General features: G+C 38.8%; 1 protein-coding gene across 1 annotated transcript in view; it reads right to left on the minus strand.

Moving 5' to 3' along the window:
* The window catches only part of LOC108670070 (V-set and immunoglobulin domain-containing protein 10), a gene marked incomplete at its 3' end in the record, with an annotated part of 46,799 nt that overhangs the window by 16,927 nt on the left and 12,765 nt on the right, over positions 1-17,107 (minus strand). Inside the window, exons 2-4 of the mRNA XM_047883287.1 lie at positions 14,965-15,170; positions 8,028-8,138; positions 643-846 (exon numbers count right to left, since the gene is read on the minus strand). Of these exons, the coding sequence (XP_047739243.1) occupies positions 643-846; positions 8,028-8,138; positions 14,965-15,124 (475 nt within the window). The remainder of the gene's footprint in view (positions 1-642; positions 847-8,027; positions 8,139-14,964; positions 15,171-17,107) is intronic.

Genomic DNA, 17,107 nt, shown 5'->3' on the forward strand with positions numbered 1-17,107 from the left:
AATGGTATTATTCCTAGGTGTCTCAGCAATAAAAAGTCAATGCCTGATTTGTAGCGATCGATGTACTCGTATTTATGTTTGCAATACCGCCTTTTTAATTTGTTCATTTCATGTGCTTCTCTCTAAAATAATGGAAACATAATTGGCTGTTATCCAGCATCGATCAAAGCAGATTCAGTCTTAAGTCAATCTCGGGTTGCATTCAAATCTTCGTCGCTGAGAAATGATTGCAGATATTCAATGAATATTTAAATTATTATTTTTTTATATAATTGAAAATGCAATACGAATAAGCTCACTACATTCATTGAAAATGAGGCGGCGATGCAAATTAAGCATCAACTGCTCTAAGTAAAAGTTTAAATAACGTATACACGCACTACTGTAAAAGGTTAAGATTTGGTAGTGGACGATGCGATATAGAATCGTAATTAAGTATGACCTGAGGGTAGTTCGTATGTAGCGGGATCCGAGGATATATAGAGGAACAGCGTAAACGATTATATAATATACTTTTAGGATTATAGTTCGGCTTACAGTTTAGGATAATCAGATTATAAGTTGGAGCTTTAACACTGATGTCTTCGGCGTCCAGTTGAAGTATGGATAAGTCTAGAGTGTATCTAGTGACTTGCAACTCACGGTTCATCTCGATGGTGACGATGGTGGTGACGGGTATGGTGAGGTTGGTGTTGTGCGCCTCACACACGAGTGAAGCGTGCAGGTGTTCACGCTGCAGCTCAGGGATGGTCAGGGTGTTGGTGGCCAGACCTGGCCGTGGCCACTCCCAGCTGCTGTCCACCACGTGGCTGCCCAGCCGCCACACCACCTCTGGCGGAGGCTCGCCTGATGACATCAGAAAATGTAAGAACATTGGACTAAACTAATTATGCAGTTCAAGTAGATCGAAAATTAGAGGAGCAAATAACCAAAAATTAATCAACGTGGTTATAAATTTGAGTGCGACCCAATCATAATTTCCACCAAAATTCAGAGAGCTTGAAAAGTTACTGGAGAGCCCTTGACTACACTGCAGAAGGAAAATGGACGACTTGGCTGAAACGATTACCACATCTAAAAATTGATGTAGACAAAACTAAACTCGTTTGATCGTAACTCAAATGAATGGAAACATTTATGGAACATGAGAAATATTCTAATATTCTTTCTAATTATAATGCTCTCAGTTTGTACATACTGTATGTAAAGTCTTGCGTATTTATATTCAGGTGATTCAAGCGAGAGATGGTTTAGTCTGCCTTAAAAAATAACTAAAAATTTTAAACTCGTAAAAAAAGAACAAAATAATCATTCTGGAATTCAACCAAAATCAAGCCACTCAATTGCAGCAAAGGATTTGAAAGGGCGAGGGAAAAACTGGTATATAGTCCTGACAAATGCTGATTCCCGTCAAAGACGTCTGTGAAGTTCAGGAATACGACGATTAAAGCTTAAGACGCCTGTGGGAAGACCAAATAAAGTGGAAGCCACTTTGACATTTACGACGACTTGGCGAATAGCATTGGAGCTCTAAAATAGACGACCAATGCAAATGCCACAAAGCCTGGTCCGTATTGAGCCTTCCTGAGGACGCTTTCCCTTGACAACATAGGATGCGCAATCCGCGGGAATGTCAGTAATCACAGAGACCGCGTTCATTACAATAGCGTAAGTATACTCTGCGAAAGTGAACAAATATATAACTCCGATGTAAAGTGGAGATGAACAAATTTAAATAAATTACGGTGGTAAATTGGCTACTGGAACACGTATAAGAACTGGCAAAAATAGATCAGACATTGAATCATGTACAATGCGGGTAAAGTCAGCTTCTCGATGCCAACTCAGTCTGAAAGAAGCAAAAGACGACATCAAAAGACCATGCACCGCCTAGAAAGCTTTTTTGTGAACACTGCAGACTTCTTGAAAAGTTATCGAATGAAGCTATTCTTCTCTCTAGACTCTAGAGGAATGACAGCTTGCTTGTGCGTTAGGAATTTTTCTTAACACACAGTTTTTTTCCACGGAGATTTAAAAGTGGACACAGAAATAAATCACTGCAGTATTCGACCAGAATTGACGCGATATTGTTACATGAAGTTGCAAAACTTGTTGCTATATAGAATCAAGTATGATATGAAACTGGCTTTGTGCTTGGACCCTGCCTGCGGCTTCAACATTCGTACATTATCATTCAATTAGTGAAATATTAATTTTCAAAGTTTAATTTTATAGGCCAATTAATGTAACAATACGAACACTAAAAGTAAGTTGAAATTTCAATAATCTAGAGGGCCATACTTTCAAAACTGGCTAAGTGAACGTAAGTACTTACGCTCTATTTTCTTGTCTATGATTGCTGGATTTTGCTTGAAAGGCCGTCAATGATCGGCAGATGAACTTACGATCTCTTAACTTTTTTTGAAAGTATGGGCCCTGAACTTTACAGTGTCATGAAAATCTCACGTTATACTTTTATAAAACATTCTAGTCCAGCACACCGTAATCTAGTTTCATTAGGTAAGGTAAATAATGATGCAGTATTAGTCCCGAAACCTGATAGTTTTTGGGTAGCGACTGCGAATCACGAGTGTAATGCAAAGGAAAATGAGAAGCTGAGACCCTTCGTCAGATACAAAGATTGTTTGTAGCTGAAAAGTTGCTGGATAACAGTCTTTGTTCAGTTCACATCCATTTCAAAATGAACTTGCATGAATATAACGTGAACCTAATCTTTCAGGCCTGTGGTATTATAGATCCTATTTCAGGGAACAAATGCTACAAATCCGCTTCTGGCTAAGCTGGACATGTTCCGGGATTCATGCCACTCTTCGTACTTTTTGAGGGCATAAATATAGTTAAACGATTATAAATAATACAATTTTAAGACAAATTAGTGGAATTTCACCCGATTGTCCTATGCTATTCCCAGCATGATTTAATTTAGTAGTTTAACAGCAAAAAATACAACATATGAGTCAATCGTAAGAAAATACGGCTTAATTGTGCCATTGATTTAAATACCTTGCTACTTTAATTTTATTTATATTACAATTTAGTAATCATGAATATTTGAAACAAATGAAGTAAAATAAAAAAATTAAATTAAAAACATTCTACATATACGTAATTTCGTTCTATATGCATATGAAATAGATTAAATCACGGAAGAATTTGACAACGCGATATCAGAAAAAAATTAATTCGATGGACAATGTGAAATTTAATTATGTCACATGAGAATAATTACTAGACAAGATCATCTCCAATCCTTCTATTACATATTGAAGAACTCTGACATGATTGACGTGCATAACTTTTTGACGTGTCACAGTGAGAGACTTTTCTGGTTCAACCTGAGCGTTGATACGAGAAAATAAATCCAGTTTGTCACTTTTCGTCTTATTTGATTCAATTGAATGATGAATCAGCACCAGCCCACCTAGCCCCTAACCGCGAATTTGATGTAAAGCATCGCGCGACAGGTGAACGGTACAGGAGACCAACAGTGAGTTTTTCTCGACGAAAGAATAGAACTTATTGCTATGATTTTCATGAACATGTTCATAATTTTTTTAATATGATCTCAATCTTCTACCATCAGATAACTGCTTGATGTATAAACCGGGTGCGAATCATCACATTGAGCATTGAATAGTTGAATTTATTGTTTAATTAAACCAAAAACTTAGAAGGGAGTATTTCAACAGTCTGGGAAAAAAGTTCATCATAGGCTGTGATTCAGTACACGACTCGACCGAGCACAGTGTGCCATTGCCTACGTCTTTTAAAAACTGACTGCAGACACTGATATATTTAAAGTTTCAATTTCTCATGCCACACGGTGAGCCTGGCTACGGAAAATTTGGTTAAAGCCAATGGTCAAAGATCATGATCACCTGACGATGATTAACGTTGAGTGACCCCGCGTACATGAGAAATTGCATGAAGTAAAGCCACAACTTATTTATTATTATTTTTCTGAAAGAGCTGTTCAAATGTGTGCATTTCATTTGGTGAAAAACCGTCCACAAACTTGATTTATTGTTTCACAATTGATTTCAGTCTAAATTCTAAAATAATTATCTGTTAAATGATAACAATTCGTTAGCAGCGTTGTCGTGTGAAATGAACATCTCCCTTCGATGAAAGTCAGGGAACATAAAAGGTGTGCATCTGAGTAGTTGGGGCTGAGGACATGGCACTATTTCAGTCGCGTTGGTATACCGAAATAATGTGTAGCCTACATTCCTGCAGCCGACATTTGATTGATTATCTATCCATTTAAACTAAAAGGACGTCTGTGTGAGATTTCAGCGTTTTCAAAAGATTTAATAGTTCATGACTGTCTCTCATGTATGTCTTTAGATTTTTTGAGATTGGAAGCAGAAAGTAATCCGTAAATTTACTTACCACAGGCAGATGTTATAGGTCTACCCGCAAAAATTGTGTATTTATATATCATTCCCGCAGCATATATATATGGTTGGTATCCTCAAATCTTTGCGTTTTTGCTTTAAGATATTTGAGTTTGTTTTGCGCTTTTGAGTTGATTATTTTATTTTTATATCCAACATTTATGACAAAACGAATATAATGGTCAGGTACCCAAGTCGAGTGTCGAGTATCTAAGCGGGGTCATTCTGGGTATAACGAGCTCGTTATGTGTCTTTGTTCAGCTGATTCTGGTGCTAAGCAATTGCAGCATAAGGCCGATGCGATGTTCAAAAACACCGCCAGTGATTTGTTTATAGTTACATTATAAATCTTATTATACGTACAATTAAGGCTCCTCTCACCTCATTTAGATTGTTATTGCAGGTGGAAGTAAGCTTGCTTGTAACTTCTGGACAATATTTGCTATATACTCGAACGCCTTATGAGTACCGTCTTCACAAAATAAATTTTCAGGGCAATTATGTGTTAAAGCAGCATCTAGGGAAAGAAATATTCCCCAGTGTCAGCTCTATTATTAAGTCATGAGCCTATGGGCAGCTTTTCGGGTTTGAAACATCTCAATCAGCTCCGAGACGTTGCTGCTATTGTTATGAAAGGCTTCGGAATAATTAACATAGCCCAAAGGTTATTGATACAGTCTTCGCGCCATGATAAAGTGACGATAAATAACCAGCTACTCTTGCCGTCAGTGCCTAAAATCTCGCAGAGTAATCCGTAATGAATAGACCTCTTATCCGTTTTTAAACATGCGCAATGCTTCACTACAGAAATATAAAGCCCCTATTAGAATACTGAACAATAAAGTAGAAGTAAATGCAACCCTGACCTGCGGATTAGGTCTTCAAACTTTCACAAAATTGAACAACTTGATGGAAGAAAAACAATCGCACCACTCGGCCAGTTAATCAGACAGGTAATTCGCCCAGCCGTGAACTGTCATTCAGCGGTGATGTTGACGACCTTGTCTGGTGTCACTGAGTTACAAGCCAATATTCGTTGCAGAAATGAGCACGACGCGCATGCAACTTGCATGCAAAAAATGCGGATAATGAGCAGTCCGGGAAAATATGTAGTTTATAAATGTGGTTCTGACAAGGCTGGTCGCTACTACGTGTCGCGAGGGCGATTTCCGGGCTTTATAAAGAAGTCAATATCGGCGTCAATATTTCTGCTGTGCTCTCAATAGCAACTCGAATATATCGATAAGCCATTACAGGCATTATGTAGGGTGGGGGCTTGCGATGACCTGTCCTTTGGTAATGGGTGACGCGATCTCCTTTCTGTGACTTCTTTTCTAAGGTACTGTGACCCTATAAATTGTTAAGATTGACTGCCACATTAACTACAGCACAATAGTTTCATGACCACGATAAAAATGGCTATCAATTCTGTTCAACCATTGCTGGATTGATATTGAGCCATTTAATGACTATGGGCATTTAGTATATTTTCATGTTGAACGCAAATAGATAACTTTGGAATTCAATGTCAAACTTCTTAGCATATGCATGATTCATTATTAAATCAGAATAGTTGTTTATGAAATTGTGGTTCACTATGTCTATTTTGTGGGCATATGTGAGGCCGTTAGTCGGTAGAGACGTAAGGTAAACATTATATCTCCAGAGACCAGCATAAACATTATCTTTGCAAACAAAGCTAACCACCTTTATATCAATCACAGCAGTTAAAACTTCATCATAAATTTTTTTGTATCATAATTCCATTACGATGTGTCTATATGAATTTTAAGTGATCGTTATTATAAAATAATGGAATTCCACCAAACTTAGACTTATCCAAGTATATTTCAATAAATAAATTTTTTATTACAAGCTGCATTCTACTTCTAACTCGTGTCTATACAAAAAGATGGTGATTTTTAATCGAGGAATGTCTTTAATTATGATTCATGAGCTTAATACTAGCTACCACTATGACTTTGAATTACTCGCTGGCCACAAACAAAGTACATTATATTGCAACTCGATCGCTTTCTGAACATTCAGTCAGCTTCGATTTGAAGAAAATATACAATTTTCTACATTAGTATAGAACGGAGAGCATCATGCACAATAGAAAATCGTGCTTGTATTCTTCGAAAAACACCAGTGAGCGAGTACAAATGAATACAATTTTGTTCGTGTTTGTCGTGGTATCACTTAATATTTTAATTACACAATAAATTGCTATAGATACACTTTAGGTACATATGATATAGTATTCCTATTATTTCATACAGACGTCACGCCCGACGTCTGCACCAATTTCTTTTACAATCCATATTTGATTCCAAAGCTCAGAAGCGAAATAAAGAGAAAGCTAAAGCGCGGGTACAAACAATAACGACACGGTGACTTTACAATCATGTTGAAACTTTCCTTTGCATTAATTATCAAATAATATATTTCCACAACCTGAATGTAACGCCTTCCTCAAAAGGTTGCTACGCCTAGAACTGTTCAGGAGTAATTCTTGCTCCTGAGGTGCTGAGCTCTAGGCTAATAATTAAGGAGGTTCAATATTGTATACTAAGTACGCTGCGTCGGTTTAATAGTGATGAAACAGACCAGTTGCAATTATTGAATAAATCTGCGCAAAATTTGAAAAATGAAAATATAATAGGAACGCTGGCACGTTTGTGAGAAATAAATATCAGATAATCAATTGAATACACGAGAAAAAATATGAACTAGGAACACTGAACAGGTAATGCGACTTTAATTGGTGACAGACGCAGGAAAAGTGGCCGGCCGAGTTACGTGTCGGCAGTCTGCTTATTCAAGCAGACGTTGTCATACGAGTCTTAAAAATAAACAATCTGTAAAGTTAATGAGCTGCGGCTACACTGCATAACCTGCATAAATCTGTAATAACTTCAATTAAATAACTTCTAATTTACTTTTAAATTGCCTTAGCCTCCCTTGAAAAGAAGAAAAGTTGAGATTATTTATTGCAGTCACGTACTGATACATGCTGCAGCCTACACGTACTGATACATGCTGCACCCTACACGTACTGATACATGCCTGTCTCTTATACACATCTAGATGTGTATAAGAGACAGAACATCTGTCACGTCGCCTGTCTACGTACCGTCAGTGGCCTCACGCCTACGCAACGTCTGTCACGTTGCCTGTCTACGTACCGTCAGTGGCCTCACGCCTACGCAACGTCTGTCACGTCGCCTGTCTACATACCGTCAGTCGCCTCACGCCTACCCAACGTCTGTGACGTCGCCTGTCTACGTACCGTCGGTGGCCTCACGCCTACCCAACGTCTGTCACGTTGCCTTTCTACGTACCGTCAGTGGCCTCACGCCTACGCAACGTCTGTCACGTCGCCTGTCTACGTACCGTCAGTGGCCTCACGGCTACGCAACGTCTGTCACGTCGCCTGTCTACGTACCGTCAGTGAAGTGGCCTCACGCCTACGCAACGTCTGTCACGTCACCTGTCTACGTACCGTCAGTGGCCTCACGCCTACGCCACGTCTGTCACGTCGCCTGTCTACGTACCGTCAGTGGCCCCACGCCTACGCCACGTCTGTCACGTCGCCTGTCTACGTACCGTCAGTGGCCTCGCAGATGAGCCTCAGTTGGCTGCCCTCGTCGTAGGGCCCCACGACGCCGTAGACGGGCTGGCCGCTGGACAGGAGGATCTCGGGGGGCGATGGCGGGACTGCGGCACATCAAAAATACCTCGTATTGTCGTGATTAATTTCCTTAAAGCAGTAAATACTAAGACATGTTAAAAAAAATTTTAAGGTGAAATTATTCTAGAAATTTTCATTAAGGGGAAACGAGCATAGAATTATCTAAAAAGGCTGTGGCAATTTATTCGATAGAAGAAAACGCCTTCAAAAGCTTTTAATGGGAGAGCCCAATAAATTTGCTTATATAAAATTAGGCGCGAAATTAAAAAGCGCCTGACTAAAAAAATTCGATTATCAGAACTTCAAATTTTAAATCTAAGTACTGAGAAATTTTGCCATATCACCATATAAAAAAAACCTTGAACACACGCTTGACTTACAGCAAGATTAATTCTTTAAAACCAAGCACTGATAGTGTCTGGCTCAATTAACCCACTTGGCGAGGATAGAGTGCTGATTTGCTGCGACATAAGTAATCATGGTGATAGAAGATAATTCCTGTCACATGCAATAGGAAACAATTATCGGGGTACTGAAAAGAGGGCCCAGATAATAATTTCTCATAACGATGGCACTGAATTTTAGCCGTCATTACCATAATGCTGCCATTCACTGCCGTCATGGCACATCCAGCGCCTGCTGGGTGCCGCAGCACCGCCGTGCGGCCGCTGTCATCAAATGGGAGTCCGGTCATATGAATATAGCCGCATAATTCACTGCAGTTGTTAATTCACACGTCGAGCGACTGCACAAAACAGCGCCTACACGATGCCCAATGCAGGTATAGTGTGGCGGCAGCGTGAGAGAGCCAGCAGTGCGGCATGCGGCCAGCAGCGTGCACATGAGGCAGGGAAGGCGTAGTAAATGTTAGACGTTAACCCTAATCGCCACGGATTGTCGTGTCACGCCACAAACTCAGCTGGCAATGATATCTGCCCGTAATTCCATTAAGTATTTTTTTGGTGTCTTCTATTGTACATACGCTGCGATTATTTTACCAGGCATAAATATAGATTGTTTCCTATCAAATGCAGTCTTCAAACGCACAATTGTGAACTCGAATCCATTTTTAAAAATTATGAGAATGAAAGGACCGAATTTCTGGCCTCAAGCAGAGGCCAGAAAATAAGGGCGTTTTCCCGCTAACCCTACGCGATTAGGGTTAATAGGGTTAATGTTCAGCATGACAGCGTACATGGGTTATTGATAACAAAACGCCAAAACGGTTCCATCATGACTGCCGTTGCAGTGATACGGCATTCACGCGACTGCCGATTGGCAGGCTGCTATATGTAATGTTGGCACTAACTTTTTACTGGGATTGTCTAGGAATACCCGATCAGAAGTAACGTAATTTGAATGGGGTACAGGGTTACAGAGACATATGAAGGGAAGATTATCACTGACCTACGGAAAATAAGTAAGAAGCGAACTTGAAACCTTAATATAACCATATACACTAATGGTTCTCATGTCATAACTTAAGCCTCATGGTCATTATTTAAGCGGTCCAAATTCACTTTATATACATTGAAATCGATTTATTGATTGACGTTGTGGTCAGATCCATTCAGAGGCCAAAATAAAAAGTTAATTTCATTTGGGACCTGGGCCATTCGCGCATATGCAACAACTTTCTGCATCAGTCAGAAGCTCGGAAGATTTTAGGGTCAGATCGTGCAAAACTTTGACAGAAAGTTGCACCAAACCCAAAGTTTGGCATGCGATAATTTCTGTCAATGGCGAAAAACGATCGGAACACACAATGACATTTAATATTTTCCCGAGAACTGGATTATACTCGTAGAAATATAATGTATTCATATAATAGGGATCTGTGTTACCGGTATATCAATATAATATAAAGCTCACAAGTGCGCGTGTTTTCAGAATATCCCGGTTTAATCCTTTTTTAAATTATTGCAACTAGAAATCATTGCGCATATCAGCATTTATGCTCGAAGAAACGTGAAAAATGCCACCCGATCAGCTGACCAATAATTTATTCAACTGCAAAAAGTGACCAAATCTGCGGCATCGTACAATAGGTAATTGAACAGAATACCTAATGTATTTTATTGTGTTAACTAAGCACAGCTTTTGAGAGTGAATTTATCTCGAAGCATTGAAATTTCGAATAAAATCAAACAATATTGCTGAAAATCATCCAATATTTTGATATAACAGTTTTATTTAGATTCGATTTTTTTCATGTAAATACCCTGTGATCATTACCAAACACTAACCTTAGCACTGTAAAAATTATTGTCAAACAGTATATAATTTATCCAACAAACTCTATCTTGAACGTCTTCCTCATGTTATATTCAAACATCCTGTCAAGATATACTCTCGTATTTTTCTCCCTGCCGCCATACGTCCTATCACGCTCGTCGCTGCAGAAACAGTTCGTGACATTGACGATAGAAGCGTTCACAGGCAACGCATGTCAATCATTCACAAGACCGACACGCATGCAACTTTATTATGGCAGGGCTCGCGACTTCTTTTTCTCTGACACGAACAAAACTCACGCATACAGAGGAACTCAAAAAGTTTTACTCTAATAAAAGGAGAATTAGCCTAGCCAACTTCAAACAAGAATCTTTCAGAAAAATAAAATGGATAAAATAAAGGTGAAAAATTTACTTGTTAAGTAATAAATTTGAAAGTCCGCAGTATGTACAAAATTGTTTTAAGGCCTCGCATACCTTCAATTCATATCTTTTGAAACCGAGACTATCTGGGACGACATTAGTGTTTTTTTAATCGCTAAAATTGATCGTCAATGTCTCCTTAACAGAGCCCACTGTGCTGTGAAAAATTGCTAGCAGTTTAGTAACACTTATATTCGGAATTAGTCAGTCAGACATGTGACATTAGTCATGACTGCAATGTAAACCTAACCTAACCTAACCTGAAGACAACATGAAACAAGACTGGATTGTCCTCCGATTGGATTTTAATATTTAGAGCTTTTCGATGGATTTACGAGAATGTCACTCTGGGAGATGCAGTTGATAAGATTTGTAAACGAGAAATCTGAGTAAATAATAACTCATGTATAATGTAAATTAATTAACTACGTTGGTGAGAAGTCCAGCCATTAAAAACGCACTTTGAATAGTGACAGTTATTTTCGGATGGAAGGCAATACTTTTGATTCAATGCCAACCGATTCTGATAATGTTGTAGTTGTAGCGTTGAATTGAACTTAAGCGACAAGCTGGAAAAAGTGCCAAAAGTGGAACAAAAGCTTTTCAAAAGTCTGATCAATACTAAAAAAAACAAAGGATTATTTACAGCTTCTCCTGTGTTGATCACTGATATGACCTTAAACATTTTGTTAATCAACTTTAGTCTGTTTTATGATTCATTGCCATGTTAAAATCCAAATTTTTTTATAATACAAAACATTTTTCAAATAAACTATTTATTATTAAAGGAAATTTATATTCCCCATCATTAGTCGTTTTAGCTACTGAAACTGCTATAATCCAACTGGACTTCTTGTGAATTAATTGGTTCCTATTCACCTTCCATAATAGTGTAACGCATTTAATCATTTGATATATAAAATAAAAGAGTCGAAAAATAGAGCAAAGTTCATCAACTTCTGCAACATCAACTGCAAATTTGCTAAATATCTTCAATTTCTTGAGCTTAACATGTTTGACTTTAGATATGGTTCTGTTCCGAGACTTGAATCTTTTCTGATACTTTCATACTGGAAGACAAAATGCAATTCCTCTCTTTTATTAGTACAGCGGGAGCAAGTCACGGCAGAAATTTCCGAACGCAACTTTTATTAAAAATGTATAGGATAAATTAAATAAAATTAAATTAAGAAACATAATTAGGATTTCCGGAATTAAAGAAGAAAGAAACCCTCCATGTATTTTTGTAACTTATGGTGGCAATAACTGTTACCAGCTGCAATTTTCTCATCTGATCGACTCCAGACATCTTCAGTTATTGACATTCATATAAGTGAATGCCGTCACGGCTTAGGTTTCTTCTCATGCGATCTTCAAATATTTCCTAGAATATGCTTGTTACGAACTACAGGCTTTTAGATGAACGTTTCAGTAAGTGTCAGCAGGGGACAACAATGAGCAGTCGTCTCGGCCCCTGCACGAACAAGAATCCAGACCAACGTACTGTGACAAGCCTCCTTCATATAAAAGTTGCTATCTAGAAACTTTAGCAGGACTTACAAAGCTCCCGACAATTCTGCAATCGCTGCCGTGCATCAAGTCACGGCCAATCAGACATACGTTACGTGACTTCAAGGCACCGAAGCCAAATTTACGCGTCACGGCCCAACAGATCCTCGCTAATTGCGGGGTAAATTCTTGAGAGAAGTTCTCATTAGAGCCACAATAACTTCGTAGGTTTGTAGCCGAGCATTCCAGGCCTACGAGATAATTCTGAGACTTCAAAATTTCACTTTGGGCGTTGGATGAATCCTTGAACGTTTCATTCATGGCGGTAAAACATGTCTCAGTGGCGGTAATGCAAACTTCAAAGGTCACATTTGTAAAGCCATCCAAGTTGTTAAAATTGGAAAGCTAAGAAAATTCCGCAATATTCATTAAATCTCTTTCTAAAACGTTTTTAATAGAGATGATGTAAATTTTTATGGAATTTTCTTCGCTTTTAAAATTTTAGTAAACAGTTAATAAGCGATTCAAGCAATCGAGTGACATTTATACTCATCCAAATTGTACATTAGCGACTCATTGATGACGGTGAGGTTGGCAACACTAACATCAACAATAAAATCATTAAATTCATCGCAATTGTACACTACTCACTGATAAAATCATTAAATTCATCGCAATTGTACACTAGCGACTCACTGATGACGGTGAGGTTGGCCACACTAACAACAACAATAAAATCATTAAATTCATCCCAATTGTACACTAGCGACTCACTGATGACGGTGAGGTTGGCCACACTAACATCTACAATAAAATCATTAATTCGGCAGGAGCGGCTCACTTTCTGTGTGCCTACAGCCGGCGAAGCGGACGCTCTACTCATACTCATCAGGGAGTCAAAGTTAACCCTGAAAATTTTGTTTTCGGCCATTTTTCGGTGGTTTTTCAACTCTCACGGCCAAACCTCAAGGATTTTTGAAATTCCGACTACATATTCTCTAAGTGTCTCAACGAGATACACGATATATCATTAACAGATTTCCGAAAAAATGAAAACTCACAAAGTTGTGAGCCAAATTTTGATCAACTTTTTACCAATTTTTTCACTTTTTTCTTCACAACTCTACGGAAAAAATTTGTAGATTTTTTCAACAACTCTAATAATAAAGCACAAGTCTTTGCCTTTAATTTGGACCCTGTTTCATGTTCCTAGCTTTTATAGAACTCGAGATATGATTTTTCAAAGAGGACAAGAATTGACCAAATTTTCGTCGAAATCGCGTAACTTCGAGAGTTTGCCTGAACGTGTTCAACGTCTTTACTCTTAAGATTATTGTGCGAGCTGCGTATTTTTTATAAGCGTTCTGAAAGTTGCTATCAACAGAGAATAAAATTGCGCTAATTGCTGTGTATATCACTTATTTTCAAAAAATTATTTCTTAAAGAAACTTGATGAATACACCAAATTGGATTTTTTCCAAAAATTGGATTTTTTCACATTTTGAGCAATATTTAGGCAACTTAATTTTAACTTAAAGACATCATTCTTACATGGTTACCTGCTTCAGCTCTGTAGAATTAATAATGCGAAAGGAAAAATCTCTAAAGTTCTGTAGAAAACTGTTTTCGTGAAACATCAATATTGCTCCGTGCCATGTTTTTGTCATGCGTGCCCGAACTGCTATTTTTAGCTTTTTCAAGGTCTTTTAACTCGGTAATGACAAGGCTTGAAGAAAATGTACGATAAAAAGAAAACATAAATTACCTTTTAATGACCCCGAGTGTTGAGCTCGGGGCCCTGACGTTCCCTCGATATCTGCCGTCAAACAAGACCTCAACTAGAATTTCGCTCAAGCCGTTATTACGACATTCGATGACCACCGGCGTGCAGGAGTAGGCAGCGCTCGTAAATGCGACTAGTAAGTTGAGAAACTGGTACCTTAGGAAGTTTTGAAGCAGTGTTTTTTGCAACCATCAACTAAGTATTTAAACTTTTGCGCTGTTTCCTTTGATAGAGGAAAACCGACACCTATGTTATTGAAGTTTGGAGTATTTTGTCCGGAGTTCGCATTTCCAACACGTTCAATGAGTATTTGAAATGCGAACTCTGGCCACAATCATAAACGGTATCAAAATAGAACAGGTAGGAAATTAAACACGTCGTAAAATATATGTCATTGCCTGAGATTAGGTTCAAGCCAGGAACAAGTTTCTATGGCGACCATGACAAAGGGTGGTTATGTTAGGTTTGATTAGGTTAGGTAAGGCAAAGTTAGTTCAGGCAAGGTTAGGTTAGGATAATTTAGGCTAGGTTAAGTTAGGTTAGGATGGGTTGGGTTAGGTAAGGTTAGGTAAGGTAAGATTAGGTTAGGACAGGTTAGGTTAGGATATTTCAGGCCTTGTTTACTTCGGTCAGGTTAGGTTAGGGTTTTTGGCTAGGTAAAACTAATGTAAGATTGTTTTAAACACTAATGATACACACAGGAAAAGGCCAAAATTTGGGGATTGCTGTGTGTAGTAGGAAATGTGTGGCAAGAAGAAGAGAGAAAAGGAAAAAAAGTAAAAAAAGTATAGCGGCTGATCTGGATTCATCCCAATTGTACACTACTCACCGATGACGGTGAGGTTGGCCACACTAACATCAACAATAAAATCATTAAATTCCTCGCAATTTTACACTACTCACTGATGACGGTGAGGTTGGCGCGGGCGTTGCGCGTGGGACTTCTCTTGAAGTCGACACGGCACCTGTAGAGCCCCGCGTCCTCAGGCCGCAGGCGCTCCAGCACGAGCGACGACGGCGTCGACAGAAGGTCGAACCTCACGCGCTCGCCGAACGTCTTCATGTCCGACCACGAGCGCGTACGGCTGCCCGACAGACGCGAGTCGTGACTGCAAAAAAATATAATTCATCAACAGCATTAGCCATAGTTAAAGCCTTTTATAAGTGTAGAATTTTGAGGTAAACAGTATCTTTCATGTTTATACAATTGGCATTGGTGGTGTCCATGTAGTATAAAATTATAGTAAATTTGCCAGCAATCTCATGGGTGGAAATAATTGGTAACGATGCCCTTCGTTTTTCGTACGAATTCAAGTGCAATTTGCTACCGTACATTAATAAAAAGGAGCAGAGTAAATTAAGACCTCGACGATGACACACCTACGAGTGAAATAAATAAAAAATACATCAACAAATCTTATTAGTATTTGCTGATCATTTTTATGACTAGCCATCACTAAGCCGTCATAAAGTATAACTGTAAAACCACGATCTCGGTCGCAGAACAACCTCACTCCCTCTGCAGATCATTTCGCCCATCTCATAAAGCTTAAGTTAGAAACAAGCAATTAATAAGTCGATGTTTATTTTCCTAATGACAGCAAACTTCAACAGTTAATTAACCGTCGCACGCACTGACCTTTAATTAAGTCGGATTACCACTGAATAATTAACATTTGGAAATTTATTGCTCATTTACGAATGTGAAACTAATAAAAACAATTATTTCGTCCGTCTCTTTCAAATCAGTGTGATAATGCTTTAATGCAGTGATTTTTCATTAATATGAAGCAGGCGTCGTTGCGCTGAAGCCTTGATGATTCGTCATTTTCAAAATTGGATGTATTGAAACTTTGTATTTACGGAACTTTTGTAGAAGTTTTAATGAAATTCGCCAGCCGTGCAAGCAAGCTTCGACTAGCATCAATCAGGGCGAGGCCTGAATTAAAAATGAAATATTTTCCAATAAATCTTTGCCGCGATTCACCTCACGAACCACCACACAATCGCGCCGCTAATTATTTGCTGTCAGATTAGCGGGAATTAGCGTGGGGCTAGGCGGGTAAAGGGGGGGGGTCAGGGTCCAGGGAATGCATCGCCTGGTCTCGTGTATGTTTAAGCTGTGAATAATTTAATTGCTTGGAGACTTTTTAACCAAGATAGTCCATTCTCATTATACTACAGTTCGATTAATTTCGGAATGTTCACTCTCTCCTATTGTCAGACAAGTATTTAATGACTGTTGGATTTGCTTCGACGAAACTACACGAGTTTATCCACGCGATGTGGCCCAAAAATTTCATCGTCAACTGAAAACCATTCACAGTGTTTGGGTATCCCACGAAGGAGCCGATCTATGTTAGGGAAGTCGGCAGACTGTTCCAGGTTCTGGTGTTGGCGACCGGGAGCCATACTTTCAAAACTCGCTACGTGTACGCAAGAACTTACGCTCTATTTTCTTGTTAACGATTGGTGGATTTTGCTTGAAAGGCCGTCAATGATTGGCTGATGAACTTACGATCTCTTAACTTTTCTGAAAGCATGGGCCCGGGAACGCTCTGTCGCCGACGGCAGACAGCCGTGTAGATGGAACAAGCAAGTATTCTAAATCAAATTCTATCACAGGTGCATGAATTCAGATGTTTGACTTTTCTGTATTTGTATTATTGAAAGAGAATCACTTATCAAATCAATAATAATATATTGATACAGCAAAACATAATATGAAGCTTTTTTCACGTGCAGAAACAGTTCATCGATTATTTCAGTGAATGAGAAACCAAACTCTCCACGAAGCAAAACATATCCTATCAACGTCTAAATGCAAGCCGCGCAGGTGTTCGTAAAGCTGACAAAGCAGAATACAGAGACAATCAATCATAACGTATTTGCTGGGAAAACGGCATGCCACTTGAATGATGAACATTGATCTGGCAAATCGAAGCACCTTCTATAGACTAGCAATTAACATAGTACCACTTGCTATAGTCACCCTCGCGTGGAACGGAGAAGAGTATCAGATGCTGGTGCCAAATAACCCTCGTGA

Source organism: Hyalella azteca, unplaced genomic scaffold (genome assembly GCF_000764305.2).
Source record: "Hyalella azteca isolate HAZT.00-mixed unplaced genomic scaffold, Hazt_2.0.2 contig12490, whole genome shotgun sequence".
Lineage (NCBI taxonomy): Eukaryota > Metazoa > Arthropoda > Malacostraca > Amphipoda > Hyalellidae > Hyalella > Hyalella azteca.